The sequence below is a fragment of the Polyodon spathula genome, chromosome 57, assembly GCF_017654505.1.
Source record: "Polyodon spathula isolate WHYD16114869_AA chromosome 57, ASM1765450v1, whole genome shotgun sequence".
In the NCBI taxonomy this organism is placed as follows: domain Eukaryota; kingdom Metazoa; phylum Chordata; class Actinopteri; order Acipenseriformes; family Polyodontidae; genus Polyodon; species Polyodon spathula.
The window spans coordinates 716,865-738,770 of NC_054590.1; the positions used below are offsets into that span (position 1 = coordinate 716,865).

The window sequence follows — 21,906 nt, forward strand, 5'->3', positions numbered from 1 at the left end:
CATAAATAAATGTATCCGAAACGTATTGTGCAAGAAAGATATAAAAGGGAATTGCCTTTAGCCGTTTTCGGTAGAAATTTTATTTCTTTGGCATAGATGACATAGTGGGTATCTGTAGTGGAGGCTGGTTTTTCATTCTTTATTCCTAGCCATCTTTTTTTTTTTTTTTTAAAGCTCAAATGCCAACAGCCTACCAACATTCCTATTTTCTCAACTTTTAATTGTAAGGGTTCTCATCGTTCTAATAAAACAAGCCCACCAGTGACTGTTTTTGAAGTCTGTTTTTATACTTGTGGAAACAGTTTACTCAGCCCATTGTTCTGTAAGAATACATTTTCATGGTATCTCAAACACGGTCAACAGCTTGCTTTTCTTACTTCCCCCCTTCCCACGACGAGATCCTGTTTGCTTTTAAGTTTTAATCAGTCGGGGTTTGTCTTGCAGGTGCTCCCAAAAAGGACAAACATGCCTGGGATCAGCTCGACCGACCGGGGGAGTCAAAGGGGCGGGCGCCTGAGGGGGCGGGGCTTCCGCTCCTCCAGATACAACAGCAGCGGCTACCAGCCGAGACAGCGGGGCCGCTCCTTCAGGTCAGCATTGCCACAATCGGGGGCTCGGGTGTCCACATGAGGAAAAAGGACACAGGTAAATCCTGCAGGTCCTGACCAGCTTTTAAAGAAGTCTTTCAAAGCGCTTCGCAAGGTGGTAACCCCAATTTGCAAAGCAGTTTTTAGCAATTTCTTGTTGTCATGAGCTTTGTAACTGATCTTTTGGGCATGTGCAAGAAAACATAATTGCTCAAATTGCTATGCAATAGGAGTGTTCTTGTCAACCCTTTTACTATATTTTATAACATTTGAGGCATATACAGGAAACTTGTGACCAGTATGCCATTTAGACACTTCATTTGGTGACAATATGATCATCTCCTTCAGTTACGACCAGCTCTCCAAGACCATTTTATTGTCCCCTTTTCTGGCCTTAAAATTCTACTGCATTTGTAAACCTATAACAGTGTCGTTTTTAGAATACATTAAAATGATCTCATTACAGTTGACCGCCTCATGTTAACTGTTTTGACTAATAAAACAAATACAACAGATGTTTGTGTATTTACATCACATTGGCAGGTTGAGCTATATTCTCCTTATTGTACAAAGGCAGAATTTGGGTTGCTGTATCATCCTTTTGACAGTACAATAGTGTGTGATGTAAGGTAGCTAATCCCTAATTGGAGAGTGGCATAACCTGCATTCCTTTTTACTGTGTGACCTAGGTAAAATTTGCTTAACCTCCTTGTATCTTGGTCCAGCTTCGATAATTAGTGACAATAAATGGCACGTCCGTTTGTTCATACAGGGTTACCTGGAGGATCCATATCCGTGACTGATGCGCTACTATAGAATTTAAATTAATTTCTGAAGTTATATTGATAAAGCAAATCACTAATTTTCTATGGTTATCTTTACAAAAAGCAAGTGCTGTACTAGTAAAGTGTATATCATTTATCATTTTTGTCATTTTAGGGGCGGTGGAAGAATCCCGACTTGGTATTCTCCATACTAAATAAATTAAAATGGGAACTAAAATTAAAATGGAGAGATGTGGATGTGAAGATCACATTGCTATGATGTTAATTTGTTACTGTGTTGTACATTTTCAAAACTACTGTATGTGAGGTACTAATCTTTTGGCATGTCTGCAGGAGCAACCACAATCTAACCCGTTTCTTTAGCAGAATGGGATTGGGGGCTGCTTTCTTTTGCAGTGTAGCACTCCGTTTTTTTTTTTCTTCTGTAGATCGCTGTACAATCGTATGTCATCGTATCGTACATATAGAATTTCTTTTTTTGGGGGGGGGGGGGGGGGGGGGGGGGGGGGGTAGGGGGTGGGTGTCCAAACTGGTACCAGTGTAGCCAGTGCTGGTTTAAACATGCTTCTGTACTGTAATGAATTGTGTTTGTATGAGAGATGTTTTGTCGTTTTGTATATATTCCATATTAAAGGCTGTTTTATTACAAAAATTGTAACTCTGTAATAAAATATACATATCAATAGTGAACAATTGTTTTTGCTTCAGGAATTCTGTTTATTGAGAAAACAATTAGATCTATTTTAAAACGCAGTGCCTTAATTTGCTACCATACCAGGTGGTGATTGGCTACTATTGCATGTTCCTTGAATGTGTCATCGTTTTGTGTCTAGTCATAGAGGTAACCTATTTATCGATTGCATTACTAATTTGAAATGCACATTTTTTCCAGCAAAGGTGTTTTTTTGGGACCAGATTGATTTTCCCATGTCTGAGAAGAGTACTCTAACAATTCAGAACAGTCAGTCCCTTTTCAATATGGAGACATTAGTCTATTAGGACAAATTTCCTTTTGGTGGTCATAATATGAAAGATCTTGATGTAATTAACCTGTGGGTTTTGTTAAAGAATCTCTTCAGCTGACAACAATCTGTTCATATTTAACTCTGACCCAATAAAACCACACTGGTACAGTATTTAAAAGACCTTGGTTAATGGAAATCTGCTGGAGTCCTCACTTATTCAAACAGTTTAATAGGATGTGTGTGCTTTTATATTGAACTGTAGATTTCATTCATTAATGCAAACAAGGCAACAAATTAGACTGGTCAAATTTTTATTGATGTCCTAGCAATCAATTTGCAGACTTGCACAGTAGGAGGTATAAAGTTGGTTCATTTTATTTTAGAGTACACTAAAGACAAATATACTGTATATATAAAAATATCAATGAAGCATAATTAAATTAGGCTATGTTAATGCAGGCGGTACAAAGATTAGAGGAAATAATGGAAGTTATTTTCATCAGCATACTTGCACCATCATGGCTGAAACCATGTTATCAAATGCCCTGGAAATGAGAAATCAGAACAGATACAATTGCACTGGTATATAATTTGAATAATGAATACTCAACCTATATTAACATTTAAAAATAAGTTTGACAGAAAAATGCTGGCATTGTTGATGCATGACCAAACACATGGCATAAGATTGAAGGTTGGAAATGGCAAATGGGAACAACAACCTTGCTGCTTGTAGATTTACTTAGATTGAATGGGATCACATCGGTGTATGAGTTATGAAGCCTTCGAAACATCTTAAATTGAGAAAGAAAGGGCACAACATTTAAAGTGGTCTTAAATTGTGTGAGACTGCCCTTTGGGGGGGGGGGGGGAAGAGTTATTTTATTGGGTGGAAGAGTTTGTCCAAGACTACTTTCAAGATTTGCACTGCAGTGTTTTTATAGGACAATAAATAGTTTTGCAAGAAAACCACCTGCTGGGATTTGTGTTCCAATGTACTGTATACTGTTTTGAATGAGGTTCCTTGTGTATCAGGTTTTCACAAGCTTAGAAGAACATGATATTAAAGCAGTATGTACAGTTGGGTGTTGAGGAAAGGAATGGCTGACAAAACTATGTAACACACTGCGAATCTCATTGTCTCGGAGCGCTGTTTGAGGAGTCCACTCCACAAGTGCCTTCCCCACAGCCAATATCTTCTGCTGCACCACATCCAGGGAGGTGTGGACAGTGTAGTGGAACTTCAGCTCTTTCTCTGTGGGGATGCTTTGTATGTAGAGGATAATTCTATAAAAAAAAATTAAAATCATTGGGACAAAAAATAAACCACAAACCTACCAAAAATTGTAAAACATGACTGCTGGTTTGTGGTCTGTAGCATATTGTGTTTACATGTGTAATACATAAAAGCACTGGTACAATGGTGAAGAAGTTAATTCTAAAGTGAGTATTGTTTCTTGATGTGACCCAGATGCAAAGAAATGCACAGTCCTTTCCTTCGAATATTGGTTTCTTTTATTCAAGCAGTATAATTCTGAAAACGAAACGAGAACGCTCAAAGCAAAACAGTAGAGCGCACATCCATAGGCGCTGCACAGACCAAAACTTAAGTTCAAAACATGAGCATAACAAGACAAAATATGTTAGCAATACTGTAGGTTTGATCCTTCAGGAATCAACTCAGCTTCAGCGTGGGTAAGAAGAGTTAAGAGTGAAAGTGTGCCAAATGATCGCCGTCTGTGCAATTAAATGTAATCTTGCATTTACCAGTTACTATATCTCCTCTGTATGCTACAAATTATACAGCCAGGGATGGAAATATGACCCACTGCACAACAGTTTCATCAATTCCTGGTTTTACTACGAAGGATTTTCCCAGCATAAATCTGTCAGTTGACATTTCTGGATCAGTTTTAAATCTTATCTACTGAGCTGTGCTTCACTGGACATGGAAGAAGCAGGCTTTCGCGGAGAATAGCAAATTCCCGTACTTCAAGTTAGCTTACTGCTGCATAGCAAACTCTAAAAGTAATGTGAATCGACCCAGTATACACCTCTTTGGACTCATATAATATAATAATAATAATAATAATAATAATAATAATAATAATAATAATAATAATAACTAGCTCGACAATAAACAAGACAACAATTAAACACAGCTCTGAGATTACACCCAACCGCAAGCTGCTGGCTCGTCACACCACCAAGTAATTCAAAATCGAGATTTAACCAACAAATAAGATTGCTGTACTACAGGCATAACTTGTGTAGACATTCAAATACAGTCAGATTACACTAGTTTATTCCCAGCGAACGATCTGCTTTTGCGATGGCAGCCATCCACACCGCGCTGTTAGTAACTGGAAGAATCCTCTCTACTTTAAGTTGTCTTAACGAGGTTTTGCTACTAAAATACACTGGTAGTATTGTCATAATATTGGCTATTTTATTTCGGTTATACTTGCATTAAAGATTTATATTTCTAGTACTGTTTTTAATCAAATTTAATACAGATAAATACGTTTAAAAAAAACTGCGTGGCAGTTACCACGTCCCGCAAAACTGCTTAACAAAAACCATTCGAGTTTAAACGTCCCTTTTCACGTGATAGCCCTTCCGTGTGACCAAAACACACTTTTCTGACAGCGAACCGAAGCCTGTCGCATGGTTTCCCTTCAGTCGCTACTGAGCAAATTGCAATGGATTTTAAATTCATTCAGAGTAGGTTAATTGTAATCTGCAGATGTATATGTAGCTGTACATCAAGGTATTGAGCAATGGCTCGACTCTAAAACATTATTATTATGCTTATGGATGACGTAAGTAGATTTTTTTTTTTTTTTTTTTTTTTTTTTTTGTACGTCTGAAATATAAGAAGTTACTTGGAATAGCATAAAATAAGGAAATCTTGTAGTTCGCATTTACTCAGTAATGTCCCTCATTAAAGATGTAAGTAAATTCTTTGGCGGTGAAGACAATTCAAATATAGCATTTTATCCTAGTCCTAAAAAATGTACAGAACTGGTAGTGCTTTTTTTCAACTGGGCAGGCTGGCTCAAGAGACTGTAGCACCTGAATGGCTGTAGAGGGAATGTTCTTTCCCAGTTTCTACTCAGCAAGGCTCTTTGCTCTCCACCTGTGGTTGACATATCAGTGTAAAATACAAATACTGTACACAATTTGAATATCTGATACCTGCCACACTCAAAGAAATGACCACACAGCTTGGTTTTCCCAGTGCATTCACAATGTATGGCTAGCACATTGTTTTCTTGCTATACTGGTTCAAACAACAACAGGTATTCTATTGCTCTAACCAGCTTCACTAGTACAACAAACCATATAAAGCTACTGAATAACAAGAAAACAAACACATTTCATATGCAAAAAATTTTAAAACTAGGTACAAGTAGGCTATTTGTTGAGTATTAAGTATTTATTTTGTTTGTTTTTTTTGGTTTGTTTTTTTTACAGCAGTTTAGCATTATGGGTAATCAGGGACCAGTAACAGTAATTACATGGGGACTGTGGTCTTCTGAAATCCTTTTTCTCATATTTCAATGAATAATTCAAAAAATGTAAACCCTATCTGCAAGGGGGTATGGAAATACTCATTATGCTAATTAGGATAATGCCCTATTGAAATATGCTAATTAGACCCAATTTGGGAATTTGAATAAAGTCAGTATGTAAATTTAGATCTGCCATTGGGGTTCTTTCTTTTTTTCTAATTAATATTTAAGCAAATAAGACTAAATCCATGATATCTGTTTGATGCAAGCCTACTATAAACCCTGATGTATGCCAGCTAATGGATCTTAAATTTACAGTATTCAAATATTTTCAGTCTCCCTGAATCCTCAATTAAACATACATGATCCACCTAGGTTTTAGACTCCCGGTGGTAGAAAACTGTGATTATTGAGTCAGGTATCAGTTCTCATTTAAAATTTCAATCCATTTTTAATTGACCTAAAATTTTTACATAGCAAGTAGTGTCCCCTGGTGGGTTGAATATTGCAGTTGAGGTTTCTTGTTTATGTTGTTGTTTTTTGTACAGCCAGAGCTGCACTGCTACCCGGTCGTCTGCCAATCAGGAATAGATTCAACAGCACCAATGGTCACGCGAGAAACAGTGAGAGTTCTTTGCAGTTAATGGAGTGTATTCCTTTTTATACCAGATAAATTCAGATTATCATAGGGTCTATCGCCGTAAATGCAACTCATGTACTTATTCTTATTCAATCTATTAATAATCTTTCATTTTAAAAAATAATAACATTATTCACAGAAAAATAAAAACAGGCTTAATGCACTGCAAGGTAAAACAAAACAACTATTTTATTGTCACAGATTGAGAAGGAGACTTAAAAGTCCTTAAGCGAAGCAGCAAACACTTCAGTTCTAGTTTTATAAATAAACTGATGGTTTTCATGTTCAATAATATAGTAGAGTGAATGATTTGAGAATAGATGCCCCATTATTTGAAATTGTTATTTATTGTTTGGTTTGCTGTGAGACTTATAAAAAGCTTTATATTTCATACAGTAACCAATAATTACAAGTACCTCAGAAACAACCTTCAGGGTTTACTAGAAAAGCTGCTGTATCCTGTATGTATGTATTGTTCAACATTATCCCATCTTTTTTGATATTTGTATTCTCACTGTTCATAATTCAGCTGGGGAGTACATTTCTCAACTTGCACTCTGTTTGCCAGGAGAAAGAGAATATCTCTTATAAACATTGCTGTCTATCCAGATCATGTTCCCTTCTACAACAGTGATGGTGCTTTTATTGAAATGGGTGTTGTATTGTGCGGATTGAAAGCTTTGTTACAGGAGGGAGCATAGTCAGGATACATGACACTGTATATAAGAGAAATTATCCCTGGAACACTTGAGTAAAAGTTGAGAAATGTATTCCTCAGGTGATATATGGTCGTGATGTATGAATCAAAATATTAAGAGAGTCATGATTATGTTGAAATGAAAAATATTGTTATAGTACAGACAACACAGGATATGGCAAAGGTATCTATGCTATAAGAAGAATAAAAACTGCTACCGATACAAGAGATACAAAGTGTTCCAGCACAGTATTCTAACAGTGACATGTCTTTCTAGCCTACACACCCCAGCAGATCATGGGAGGGATCCCAAAGGAGGAGATTCTGCTTCCAGAAATGCTAAATAAAGCCGGCTACATCTGTAAGATCATTGCTAAATGGTAAGCTTTTTTTTTTTTTTGTGCGAATGAAAGGTTAGATCTAGGAGAGATCTAATGTTCATAGTCTGAACAGTACAGGAGGTAGAATGAAATATAATAGGACACATTAATCTCCAGTGTTCCGTTATACTGTTCCATTTTACACTGGTATATAATTCCCTTATGTCTGTTTATTGACAGTTGTTTTCAATGTTGTGGTGGTTTTGTGATGTGGACTAGCTACTGTGAGCTTGGTGCTAAACTGAGACCACCAGGATCATTTCCCTCATAATCTGTTAGAGTTAAAGACAGGTCTCCAGAGATGAAAGGCTGGCACATTATCTATTGGCATCACATCGCACTTGGCACCCAATTTGAAATGACTGTGAGCTTGAATATGTAAATATTGCTAATTTTCATAATCTCTTCAGCACCTGGGGTACAGGCCGCAGTACCTCCCCATGTAGCCCGGCTTTGACAAGTGGTTCGGGGCTCCAAACTGTCACTTTTGCCTTTGCAGCAGCAAAGAAGAAACCCCAAACATCCCAGTGTACAACAACTCTGAAATGGTGGGAAGGTAAGATAGCAAAGAATATGCCTTGAAAACGAGAACCTCATTGCATATAGCATTGTATCATTGCTGTAGTTGGTTTAAGAAACAGTGTTTCTAATTAAGCAAAAGACTGGATTTTAAAGCTGTGATTATCTGTCCTTGAAGTTTTTAACTGAGAAAATCTAATTGAGAGACAGTAAAACGTGTTCAATAAAGGGATTCCTTATATTCTATGGAAACTTCTAATTAGAATCCACCATGCAGGTCTGGAAATATCACCATGCTGTTCTTAACATTTGCAGGTATTATGAAGACTTCATGATTAATAGGAAAACAGGGGAATCTAATCTTACACAGCTCCATCTAGAGGTGAATTCTTTGAGAGCCACATTTAAATGCAAACAGTAGTCATTTTATTTGGATTTTGATTGGGGTTCCAGCAGTCCCACTGACTGTTCTTTGTATTGGCAGGAAACTCTCAGCTATATTAGGAGACAGGCCGCCTCCCATCAACGATTCTTCATATACGGGGTAGTCTATTCCACCTGTGCACCAGTCTACGCTTTGGAAAAATTGGCAAAAGCCAGAGAGGGCGTTGAGTGTCAAATAATGTATACAAAATGGTAAAATCTCTACAAAATATACACGTGTTTCAGACTGTAGTGTAAAGAAAAGCGAAGAACCAAAGCATCTTCAACAGAAGAAAATTGTATTAATCATAATATTGCCAGTGCTAATACTATTTAAAAAAGCATTTTCAAATCTTGGTTAGCACTTCTTTAAGTGCTACTTAGTGAACACACAAGACACTTTAAGAGATTGGTAACACTTTTATTTTTTTACCCAGATACAGAGACGCACTGATGGAAATTAACCACAGCGTGGGGCTCATTCTGAAGGAGCTGCAAACCCAGGGAATCGCAGAAAACACCTTTGTGTTTTTCACATCAGATAATGGTGCTGCCCTGATGTCGGGCCCTTTGCGAGATATCCACAAATCCCTTGAGTGTGTGTGTGTGACTCTGTAGTGGGAATGGTGTAGTATGGTTTAAACACATTTTTTACACGTGAAAGGTGTTTTTTCCCTGGAAATATCAGCCCTGCAGGTGTTTTTAGTAGCATGAGACAGATGTTGGTTCAAGCAGGGTTCAAAGGTTAGGATGTGTGGGTCCCTAAATTACTGTTATATACTGTTATAAACGCTGAAACACTGACCTGTAATCGATCCATATTCTCATAATGAAGTGCATGCTGACTGGAGCTGTAGAAAGCAAATGTGAATATTATAATTATGTGATGAGTGTGTAAAGCATTTACAGTCGTCTTGGTATGTTTTAGCAAAAGGTTTGTTTTCTGATTTTTCACTGACATGTAAGGATCACATATACAGTATATAACAAAGACAAGACAAAGCATTTTTAGTATAGTACAGATTATGATAACTACTATGAACAAATCACTAATTCCAAGTTTACTGTACTGTGATTTAAGACTCTAGGTGAGCCTCTAAGAGCTTTTAGTCCATATTGTATTGTACTTCAAGCTAGTTTAAATAATTCTACAGGGTCTCCAAAAAGAATTATAAACACCCCTCTCTAGTCCTTATTGTAAGCACCACCTACCAACAATTATTATATACCTTCTTGCATATTTCAAATAATGGTACTACCGCCATTTACACCTATGCCAGGCTGGTGTCTAATGCAAAAATCAGCATATGCAGCTTCCCCCAAATGGGAACATTAAGAGATACAATGTACCATATGGGGGCCCACATTACCCAGAGATAAAATTGTACAAATCCAAACTCATTTGATCGTTGAAGACATGGAAAAAGAGTTGTTTGTCTTTGAATTGATTAAGTTTTCAAAGTATCCCTAAATAGACATTAGTCAAATATATGTAAGATTTTAATAAGAAAGTTTTGCAGTGAGTCCCCAAAAAGTCCCCAAAAGGGGGGATATAGGGGGTCTTCCATGAAAAAGTTTGAAACTGTTGGGTCTCGAGACTCGAATGGCATCCCACCACGGGCCACCCAGAAGAACAGCCAGTCACACCTGTCCTACTGGAACCCTTTCAAGTCAAAAGGGTTTTTTATTTCTGATGATTTTTTTTTTTTTTTTATCCACTAAGCCAGTACATTCTGCAAATTACTTTTAATTGTATTATCAGTAGCCCTCACACCAGCTTGCACTGTAGGAGGATTTTCCAGGTCTGGGTGCCTCACTGAGTCAGTGGGTGAATTAAGCCCTACCCCCAGGCAGATATCTCTCGGGTGTGCTCGGAGCTGATAGCAATTTAGAATTGGATGAGAAGGGGGGGGGGGGGGGGGGGGTGAAAGTCTAAGCATCTAATCTGTTTGTGTGTTTGCAGAGACTGGATAGAGCTGTAATAAGGGCTGCTATAGCTAAATATGCCATGCACAGAATGGACTAGGGCAGAACACAGTACATCCATGCAGAAAGTTGTAGATGCAATGGCTAGGTCTCTCTACTTAAGGAATAACATTTGCCATTCTCTAATTTTACTGTGATTGTGTTCTCATCTCACAGTTGCTTCCAAAATTTACACATTTATGGAAGGCAACCAAAATGTAGTGTGCATTAAGGGGTGGTTGCCTCATCTGGATATTTTAACATGCTTTCCTACAATTGAGTAATTATCACTGCTCCCTTATCCTTGAGTAGTTTTAATATTCCATTCTTAATATGTTTTAGTCACTTTGAAAATTATCTGAATGTTTGTCTGCTCATATTGAAGTCTTCATGCTTTTGTTACTAGAGTTCTTTTCCAGTTGGAACCCCATTTAATCCATGCAGTCACAGCCTGGTTTACTGGGGGCTAGGCGAATGTCACAGCCGAATATCTCCTCTGTACTGCACACATTATCTGGTACATTGAAAACTGGGGAACTGTAATAGTGCAGACCACCCTAAAGGAAAGAGCTGCTGTATTGTATATAGTACTTTCAGAATTTACTTAAAGTTAAGAAAGCTTATTAGAATTGAATTGAAAGGGAACAACTCAAAATATTTATTTAACATCAGATTTATGCAAATCCAATTGTTCAGATTGTGCCCAATGACATGATTACATCAATGCCAGTAGTTTTTTTTTTTTTTTTTTTTTTTTTTGCTTTGCTTGAGTGGATCCAGAACTTGGTACACTTGCATTCTAACTAGGTTCCTTCAGGGGAGGTAAGAGGGTTTGACACTCCTTCTAGTGCTGCACCCAGTCCTGGAGTTCAGGTACGTTACTGAAATGACCAGGTAGGTACTGAGAATAGGACCCTGCTAAATCTACTCTGACTAATAAAGTCTTACATGTGATTTTTTTTTCCATAGTCACGTAACTGGGAAAGGCGTAAAAGATACAGACTATACCCTCTTCCATACAAAAGGAGGTTACCAAGAGATTGGAATGTGCGGTTTGCATTCCCTTGGTATAAGAATAGGAAGGGGGGAGGGGTTTGCTATCGCCCAAAGCCAGCGTCACAATCCCTTTTATTGGGTTTATCTCCTGAGAGACAGTTAGAATAAATTAGACAGGGATAGCAGGTCTGCTCCTTATGATAGCTTCCAAAAAGGTTTATTCAAAAATAAAAAAATAAACCTGAAAAAAAAAAGAATGTATTTTCATGGTTTCCAAAGTTTTTACAAACTAAAAAATCCTTCCCACCCACCCACCCCCACAATTTGTAGAACATCTTTATTAATTAAATATCCTCTTTGATTTTATTATTTATTTTTACCCCTATTTTAAAAAGCTGTAAAGCGCAGATAAAGGAATGTGTTGCAGGTCCCTTAGTTGCGCAATGACTGGAGGAGAAAAAGAATTCATTTGCATCTGGCTGGTGGTGTGCTGGCTGCCGATAGAGCAGTGCCTGTTGGGTGCAGATAGGGCTATCTGATTGTGCGAGCACCTCTTCCCTCAAAGGATTGCTCAGGAGAGAATGGAATGAAAGATCAAGGATGACAGCGAAAAAATGCCATTTTATCTGAAAATAGTTCAAAGTTGATAAATAAAAAAAGCTTCTCCGGGGCTGGGGAACTGTGATAAAAAACAACTACATTTCTTTGCTTCTTTTAATTTATTTATTTATTTTAATTTACAGAGACATTCGTGTGGTTTATAATAAACCTGGGAGCAAAGATTATAGAGAAGACTGGTTAAAAACATAATCAAGACACTGGATTAATGACTGCTCTTGTATTGGGTATTTTTTTAAAGCTGCAGTGTACTATAATCTTTTCTAGTGCTACATTACTACATTCCTAGTTTTGCCTTGAATTTTACTATAAGAAAGCAGACTTTTTTGACTTCCCGGTTTGTTTACATCCTCCCATTGAGATTTGATCACAATTATTCAAGATGAAGAGAAACCACTTGTTACTGTATACGATTAAAGGTTTATCCAGTGGTGCAGAAGAGGAATGCTACTTTATCAATGCTGTACAGTATGCAACCGAGATACTGGTGAAGGCTTCGTACAGACATCCCACTCGAGAGTTTGATATAACTGCTCATGCTATTGTGATAAAACTTGATCAGGGCCTTCTTTAGCACTACTTATTGAGTGTATCAAAATCTGGATATACAAAGAGGTGGCTGTCAGTTACACGCATGTTATTGATTTAAGTCATGTTCATCTACTTTTAATGAGAACTCCATTTTGTATCTGTAACAGTTTGTTACATACTTATTGTTATGTATTAGTATAGTATTGTATTAGTACTAGTAGTAGTACTATTATGATGGTTAGTATTCATTGTAGGTCAGCTACCAGTGGGGCAGTGTGATGGACCTGTTCACCACCAGCCTGTCTCTAGCCGGACTGCAGCCTTCAACTGACAGGGAACTTGATGGCCTGGACCTGATCCTCGTCCTTCTGGAGAACTGCATCATTGACCGGTGAGTCCCTGGGCTGGAGCTCTCCATGCTGAACTGGGCTTTATTCAATAGGGTGGATACACGCCCTGGGGTGGTCTAATAATTATCTGAACTGCAGATCCTGATGCAGTCTATGATCTTTCTGCTGGTATCATCCCCCCCCCCCCCCCCTTTCCAGGGGTGGTTTATTGATTGTTTTATTAACATCCCTAAATACCTTTGATAAAGCAGGTTTAAGTTTTAGGACGTTTATGGATCCAGCACTGTGATCATTAGCAGTCTTCATTGACTGAGACAGGATATTGTTATAAAGGAAAATATGCTTGTTGCCCTTTGTAATTGTCTTTCCCACCCGATGTGCCCTCAGACTGTGTTATTGGCTGTGCAAAAGAAACTTGGTGTGAAACACGGTCACCACCCCCATCGAGAAAGGTTTTCCGCACAGTCCAGAGAACGTCTGGTCAGGGTTATTTTAATAAACCTATCAGGTTAAATGAGGAATCCAGTCACTAATCCCATTAAACACCCAACAGACCCATCTTCTATTATCGTGGCAACGAGATGATGGCAGTGAGGATGGGGCTGTACAAGGCACGCTATTGGACATGTAGCAACTTACTGACCCCAATAATGTCTTTCTGTCTTTGCTGTGGGGCTATAAATGTTACTAATCTACCATGTTTCATAAATGCTGTCTCTGTCTGTTCCATTATCACTTGCATTGTGGGTTATGTGGTTAATGCAAGACTGTGTTGTCTGAATTTGCTGTAAGTGCTAGACACACTTTTCAAATGAAAAATCCCAAGGTAATTTATAGCTGAGCTGTACTGCCAGGAAATAACAAATGTCTGATTTTAATTTTTTTATTTACAGTTCTTACAGCCTCGATAGTGCCTTTTTAATTAAACCACAGAGGGATAGGGTTTGTAAATGGACTATTTTAATGATATGTGTTCAGTATAACAGCAATATGTGGTCTGCTTATTGCTCTAGTTTTGTTTTTAAAATCATACTGTGGTTGGACAGATGTTGATATTATTAATGGTTCTGTAATACTTACCAGCTACTGGTTTAATAGGATTTTTTTCAAAAACATTAGATTTCCAGGACAGGGTAGGATTTGCCTTTGTTTTTAACATCATAATGACTTTTTTCTTTTTCCGGATGATAAACACATATTGGCTTCATGCTCAGTGCACAGCAGTATTCTGAGAGTCAATAGATCAAGCCCCATTTCTGTTGTTTTCTTGTGTATATCCCCCATTGTGGAGGTAATTTGTATGGTTTTAGTTTCTGACTGGTTTTAGTTTCTGATGCGAGGTTTGTAATCTATGCTGATGCATGCCTCCTCAAGCAATTCCACAGGAGAAACGTAAGTACCAAAGAATTAAGCAGCACAAAAAAAAGAACATTTGCAAGTGCATCTTTTTGCACTAAATGGAAATACATTGAGTAGATCGCTGCTAGAATGCAGGCTGTGTAGTCTCCTCAGCATCACAGCTCAGAATGCAAAGTTAATGCTTCAGATGTGTATTTTCAGAAAATAAGGTGAGGCTGTCTGTCTTTTTTTCCCCCTTTAAATCCAGGATTGTTTTTTACGCCCAGTCATCCGTGTAAATTGCCCTCTCTTAGAGGGCTCCCGGATCAATAAAGCCTTTCCTTATCAGTTAATGTGAGCTCAAATGGAACTTCACAAATAATGTCGTCTGATTGCCTATGCGTTACCTGGATGGTGGAGAACTTGGAATTGGCTTTCGAAAAAAGAAAAAAAGTCTCTGCCTCTTAATCACCATCTTTCCAGACAGTTAGCACATTAGAGGTTGATTGCTGCCCAGCTCAGCAGACAGTGATTTAGGAACAGAGGGTGGGGTGGAGGTACAGTTTTGACTTGTGGTTCTGCATTATGAAATTATTGTTAAAACTGTGGTAAAGCGTAGTAAAAGCATAAACTGCAACATTTTCTCCATGGTAAATTGTCCTCAGGAATTTTTGGAAAATGCTATATCCCATTGCATATAAGATTGTGGGCTTTTATATTGGTGTGAGGCGAGTTTTCATGGTGCAGATGGACACCCACCAATTTTCACTAGAACTCATCAGCAAGCCTGACTGATTTGTTCGGTCAACAGAGCGTTGGAAGTTTGAGCAGCTTTCCTGAAGGACTGTTTCCCACTACTGATCATCGTGCAGGATGACAATGAAATATGTTTTTCAGTTCTAGTTGCCTTCCATAGACATAAGTAATAACCAGCACTAGCTAGTGATCTGGCATGGATAAGGATTCCTGTTGTTTGTTTGTTTTTGGCAATACGCTGCTGTGCACTAGGTTCCACCAGCTTTCTCAACACAAGTTATTAATTATTTCCCTGGGGAATAGGTTTGTTGCAAACTGGCAATAAGTCAGTACTAGTCGTATTGTACTAACATGTAATTCATTTAGGTAAACTCAGGGTTTTGGTTTTTCACATATTCATACCATAATACTGTCCTCTTATAAGTTATTGCAGTGTCCGCGGCATTTATATGGTTTAAGTCAGATATTACTCAAACAATTGATTGTTCACTTCCTTGGAGGGTAAGACGAGCAGTTTAGTCTCAGTCTCAAGTTCTTGGTAAATTGTATGGGCTCTTTGTGATGACTGTCCCCAGGGGGCTTCACGATCCAGAAGAATTTAAACTCAGACCTCCAAAGCTGAAAGGCTTTTGCATTGACCCACAGCGCCACGAAACACCTGATCAGAATTCTGTGAGGCTTTCTTTTAGCTACAGTGCAGTTATCTCTGTAGTCTGTGCTTCTTAAGTGGGGATGAGCGAATCAGTGGGATCAACGCTGATCTATTTTCCTGAAGGAGCTTGTCGGTATAGTTGAAATCAATTCTCTCAATCAGACCCTGGCTTATTAAGCGCATCTCTGAGTGATTGCGAATCACAGGCATTTACCAGTAGCTCCTGTCCAAGACAAACGACTTTGAGTCACAGCCTAAACTATACTGCAGCCCTGCTGTTTAATTTGCTGAATTTGAGTGCAAGAACTGGGTTGGTTTCACCATGTGCTCAAGTCTTTTAAACTATTCGTACAGTTGATCTGCTGCATTTTTCATTCTGTACCAGCTTCAATATAATACATACACACAACCTTGCCGTGCTATACTGCTTAATTGTTAATATATAAGCTACAAAAATCCAACTAATAAATGGTTTCTATTCATAACAAAACTTTATTTTGTCCATTGGCATTTTTTTAGGGAAAAGGTTGATGAAGAGAATACCAGTAAATGGCTGAGATTATGGTGTTAATGTTTTCAGTTTACTTTGCAGTTTAAGGGAATTCCAAAAGGTGCCTCGGGTAATTAAGGTGATGTCAACCATACTGATACTGCGAATAAAGCATGGTTTGTTTCAAGTGTGTTAGGTGTTTTGCAGTAGTGGGAGAAACCGCCAGGTGGTGGTATGCGCTTGTATGCTCAGCTGCTTCTCTCAGCAGGGGTGACCGCAACGTCATGTTACTTCAAACCCATTTTCCAAGTCCCACCTGAGCTAATTTACTGCAAGCCCCTGGTGGCTCACCCATTAACCAGCCTGCTGACACACTGTTCACGCTCCGCTCACTGTCAAACCTGCTGCTAATAGGGACGCGCAGGCCTGCCGGCTACCCAGCAAGGCAGCAGCACTTTCTCATTGTCTACTCTGAAGGTGTCCCGTGCTGGTTCCTAGGGCTAGTAGATGTGCACCCAAGAAAACCATGTCCCCAAACACTCAAATTCTCTGACCAAATCTGTTCAATTTTAAAATCAGAACCATGCCTTATGCTTGATTTTTGTCAATTTATGTTTAAAGAAATCCATATATTTTTTAAAAATATACATTTTAAACAAAAAATGGCACTAAAATATAATGTTTTTCATCCCTAACTAATTATACAGTACAACTTATCTTAACATCAAAAGGTAAAACAATTAATTGTTCCTATATTGCTATCAATCAACAACTTACCCCACTCCCCAAATGGCATAATACTGTAGGTAATACATTTTCATTTTGCTTTTATTTAAATTGCTGTCTTTTTTTTTTTTTTCTTGGTATAGTGCGTCCTCCAGTCACACACACACTGCCGGTTGCTAATGCACACTGAAGCCTCATTTGCTGCAGACAAGCATTTTACCCGCAATCAGTAGCCTTCACCAAATCATTGAATCGCTTAATTTCCAGGAGAGAAAGAGAGAGAGTCAAGGCCAGATCGCCATTCCCTCTATTTGTGATATATGTGTGTGTCTGTGTAGTCAGTCAAGTTGCAAACCTGAGCTGAAATTTTCTCCCTGCACTCCCTTTGGGTGTTATAGATTAAAAATCACAAGATTGCTTTTGTATTTTTTATTATTCCTACCTGTTTACAATTTCTATAGTGGAGGAGGGGTTTTCAAATAATAACCAAAAATTAAATAAATAAATAAAACAAGCAACATTCACGACCTTGGACTGGAGAGTAAGTTGAAGTGAGTTGTTAGTGTGTGATTTCTAATTTTACCTTGTTGTTCTAGATTCCTTGGTGTCTGTTTGCTACTTTATTTATCAGAAAGCTAACCTTCACCGTCCACATTCCCCAGAAATGATTTTAACTGATATGACACACAATTTAGCAAGCAAAGCAGAGATTAAAAAGGGAATTGCCTTCAACGAGGCTCTAGCTGAAACATTTGTCTACTTGACTTTGTCTCTTTTATAAGCTATGCCTATGATTGAGTGTTTTTGAAGTTAAACCTACTGTGCAGTGTTTTAATTCGGGTTACCAGGTAACCCGATACAGTGTTTACTATTCCACTGGCACTGTAGCTGGTTGACAAAGAGTTAAAAAAATAATAAGGAAAAATAACCTAAAAAAAAGGTGTTACAGCAGTGAGTGGATGTGTGAAGAGGGTAAGTAGGTGTTATTGTGAGGTGTAAGTTCAGTGGCTCCCTGGAGAACTGGAGTTTATTCGGAGGTGTGAGGTGGACAGTGCCTCAGGTTATTACCCTAATTGACACTTCACCTCACACATGCACACCCCTCTCCCAAGAGGCCAATCAGAGCTCGGAGTGTGTGTGGAGGGGGGGGGGCGGTGGGCGGACACAGGTGCTGCCAGCATTCACATTATGATTCAGAGTAATTGCTCTGCTGTGATTTCATTTTTCGAATTCCCCCCCCCCACTTAAATCTACAGGTCCTGCTGAGTGAAGTGCAAGTGTAATGCATGTCGGCTCTGCATTTTGCCAAATAAATCTAATAAAGCTAATAAATCTCAGAGGTGCTCACTAGTGTCTTTAACACATAATTGAGAACACGTAGTGAACCATCTGCTGCTATGATCATTTGGGATTATTTTTCTGTTGCTTTAGTTAGTTTTATATTAAGATAATGTAAGACAGAGCAACCTTTTTGAATATATGAGTAATACCAGTGACCAGGGAGTTTTTTAACAAGCCATAACAAAACACAAAAATCTTCAGTATTGTTTTTGTTTTTTAACTAACAAAATGCATTTCCCAGCCCTCACCTAATCAAAAGAGCCATTCTGTGGAGCTCAGTTATCTTTAAATGGCTAAGGAGCCATGCGTTAGACAGCCCTAGTGTAGGGTAACTGTTACAGACCCTGCTTTCAGGAACACAAATTATGACAAAACAATTAATCCTGATTGATTTTCCCTGCTTTGTTACCAGAGAGCTCTTGTGTGACCACAGCACCTACAAGGCAACACGTGGGCGATAAATGCTACTGCTTTTTGTGCATCAGCGACAGTTTGCTTTAACTCTGCTAGTTTGTTTCCTTGCTGTTCCAGTGTCAGCAGTGCTGAGTACTAGGTTGAGTTGAAGCAGATCTCCCCAGTGGTGGAGAAGCACAGGAAGGAGCTGGTTCCAGGAATGCCACAGCTCAACAGCCATGGTAAGAACAGTAAGATTGATTCTCCCAGTAAGAGTGTAAAACCAATAGTACTTCTCAAACCTCCCAAGTGAAAATATTTGACCAGGAACTGACTGGGCTAATCATAAGGAATGTATTGTCTAATATCAGGCAGTTTTTGTTTATTTTTTATTTTGTTTGTACATTGTATGGTAGCATTCGATACATATTGTACTCTGTAGTACTGTATAGTACAAACAGAATTTTGATCAATCGTGAAGACAAGACAAAACAGAAAAGACTGGTTTCTAAATTTCTATTGTATTGAACTTGATGAATAGAAACACTTGCCCTCTTCCAGATAAATGCATTTTATTACAGCATAACACTGCCCTCAAGTGGCTCTTGATTTTCAAACCCTTCCTAAGTGATGGTGAAAGGACATTTATCCCATTAAAAACCAGGCTCCTGAAACCCATTATGCCATGAATAAAGACTTTGTCAACCTTTTGTTTAAAGTATTTTTAAACTTAAACTTTCATCAATGACTGATGCATCAATTTCACAAAATATGGCATATTTGTGTTCTGTGACTTTCTCTCGACAGAACTGGAATCCTGTGGGCTGTAAGAACCTGGGAAAGTGTCTCAGAGGTCCAGAGGCCAGTCCCAGGAAGTGTGAGTGGCCACACTGATAATCAGCTGTCAGCACGCTGGACTCTCACAGTGGTTTCTGCACTGCCAATGTCTTCTCTTCAATTTCATTAGTCTTGGAAGTATCTGTATGTCTTGGGAACAGTTCTTTTGAATATGATGAAACCTTTCATTTGTTTTTTTTAAAAAAGTTATTCTGCTTTATGCATATAATGCTGTAAACCAGCTTGTAAAATAATGGTAGAAACAAAGTTTATACACAGGGGCAAATTGAGAATTTTGTTTCGTTATATTTATGAACCAAGGTGTATAACATTTTGCCTGTAAAAGCTATGATCTTCAGGAATTTCTACCGGGTGTACTGTAAGCAATTTTTTTTTTCTTATGTACAATACTAGAATGACAACTGAAGTTTTTAATTTTTGATTTGTATATATCATATATTTTTTATAGTTGTATAATTATTGTATCAATTTCAAACATAAAAAAGCTGTAGGTTGTCCTTGTCCAGTGATCATTGACATTTGGTAAATTACTGTTTCATATTTTAATAAATAAATAAATAAATAATAAATAAAAAAAAATTATATAATAATAATAAATAATTATTAAAATAATAAATAATTCAGTGTGCCCCCCTACATTGTCTACTAATTCCTAATATTTGTGTGTTTCATCAAAATATTCTAGAAGTTTCAAAATCATACTTGTTATAGCTCTTTTGACACTTTCTGTACATGTTTTGTGTGAAATGTTTAAATGTGTACAGGCAATTCAAAAACGTTTTTCACCATGCTATTGCTTTCTCCCTTGGACTTCATCAATCACTGGCTGGCATGTCATGGCATTGTGGCAAAAGGCCTTTGGGTTTGTTTCATAGTTTTTCAACAAGTCATAGAAGCTGTGAATAAAGACGATACATTCTGGAATATCTGTAATATGTTATGTTATGTTCTGTGTTTACTTATGTATTGTTTCCCCAAATGTTATTCATTTATTAACTGACAGTATTATTTATTATTATTATTTATTAAAATGCTACAGTAATGTTTGTAATCCCACTGAACCATGCTATGTAATAGGAGTCTACAGTAATGAGTTGTATCATTTTATGTGTTTGGTAATGGTTATCGATTTTTATACTATGGTATGCATGAATTTTCTTGTAAGGGAATGCAAAAGGACTGTGTTGGTTCTTCACTTTTACCTCAGAACTGGGAATCTGCAATAACAATATTTAACATTAAAGGTTGTATCTTCAGAGCCACGTTTTTTCCTAATGCGTGTATAGTTACGTGCGGTACTACTTGCCAACCAGTGAATGTCTCTGACACGTGGAACATTTACTTAGCTGATACATAGTGGATGCGTTCACGAAGATCATTCTGCGCAGAATCTGACGAAATTAGCCAACCCATTGGCTAAATTGGTCAGATTCTGCGCAGAATCTGCGCAGAGTGATCGCTGTCAACGCTCCCAGTGGCTTCACACTGTCCTGTGTCAGGTGATCTCCCAAGCGCTCTCGTCATTGGTTCAAAATCCCACGGAAGGGAAATTACAGACTTCCTTTCACAATAAATGTTGCTGAACCAGCTATTATACCGTAGATATTTCTGTTATATATAGTAGAATATAGTTGACGAAATTATAATGTATGCTTTCTCTCTATATAGTTTATACACAGGGGCACATTGAGAATTTTGTTTCTTTATATTTATGACATTTTATTCTTTATAACATTTTGCCTGTAAAAGCTATGATCTTTGGGAATTTCTACCGGGTGTACTGTAAGCAGTTTTTTTTTTTCTTATGTACAATACTAGAATGACAAGTTTTTAATTTTTAATTTGTATATCTTATATATTTTTTTTTTATAGTTGTATAATTACTGTATCAACTGCAAACATAAAAAGCTGTATGTTTCTTGTAAGGGAATGCAAAAGGACTGTGTTGGTTCTGGGCAATAGTAAAACAGATTTCACAAGTTGTTTATATGTTTTAATTTAGATGACATCAGCTTAATTTTACAGTTTATTGACACTTAATAGAAAAAGTGTATCTGGTGATCTGTTTGATCCCATAACCCTCTGCGAGCATCTTAGCGGAAGTTCCCATAGAGAAGAAGCCGAGTTCAGTATACTAATACAACATATTTGCTCAAACAAAAATAAAGGAAATTATAAAAAATGGAAGGTGAAACAAGGGTAAAGAAATTAGAACGCATTGTCCGAAGAATCAGATCGTTTCCTGACTTTCCGTCCAAAGGAATCGTATTCAAGTAAGAAACCTATTGACATTACATGTGTGAGGAAAATCGCTGGGAGTTTAAAATAATTTTTTCAAAAATCACAAAACAAAACGTAAAATAACAGTATTGTAAACTTAA

The 21,906-nt window shown here is 37.7% G+C and overlaps 2 protein-coding genes and 1 long non-coding RNA gene across 5 annotated transcripts in view; all 3 read left to right on the plus strand.

Annotated features, from left to right (window-relative positions):
- Positions 1-28: 28 nt before the first annotated feature.
- LOC121307600 (N-acetylgalactosamine-6-sulfatase-like) lies at positions 29-10,410 on the plus strand. 3 transcript variants are annotated; one of them, XM_041239798.1, is made up of 6 exons: positions 29-590; positions 7,467-7,569; positions 8,069-8,125; positions 8,404-8,470; positions 8,573-8,632; positions 8,949-10,410. In XM_041239798.1, exons 2-6 carry the CDS (start codon positions 7,487-7,489, stop codon positions 8,973-8,975), a joined length of 294 nt encoding a protein of 97 aa, XP_041095732.1. In that variant the 5' UTR covers positions 29-590; positions 7,467-7,486; the 3' UTR covers positions 8,976-10,410. The 3 variants fall into 3 exon arrangements, 1 of the variants encoding a protein (XP_041095732.1); XR_005948368.1 differs by lacking the exons at positions 7,467-7,569; positions 8,069-8,125; positions 8,404-8,470; positions 8,573-8,632; positions 8,949-10,410 and adding an exon at positions 1,527-1,834 and having other exon boundaries at positions 29-645; XR_005948369.1 differs by lacking the exons at positions 7,467-7,569; positions 8,069-8,125; positions 8,404-8,470; positions 8,573-8,632; positions 8,949-10,410 and adding an exon at positions 1,527-1,834.
- Positions 10,411-11,821: 1,411 nt separating this feature from the next.
- On the plus strand, positions 11,822-20,120 carry LOC121307601. The gene is made up of 3 exons (XR_005948370.1): positions 11,822-13,012; positions 18,806-18,909; positions 19,475-20,120. It is a non-coding gene; the product is annotated as an uncharacterized LOC121307601 (long non-coding RNA).
- Positions 20,121-21,414: 1,294 nt separating this feature from the next.
- Positions 21,415-21,906, plus strand: part of aprt (adenine phosphoribosyltransferase) — a 4,113-nt gene continuing 3,621 nt past the window's right edge. Inside the window, exon 1 of the mRNA XM_041239797.1 lies at positions 21,415-21,798. Within this exon, the coding sequence (XP_041095731.1) occupies positions 21,707-21,798 (92 nt within the window). The 5' untranslated portion in view covers positions 21,415-21,706. The remainder of the gene's footprint in view (positions 21,799-21,906) is intronic.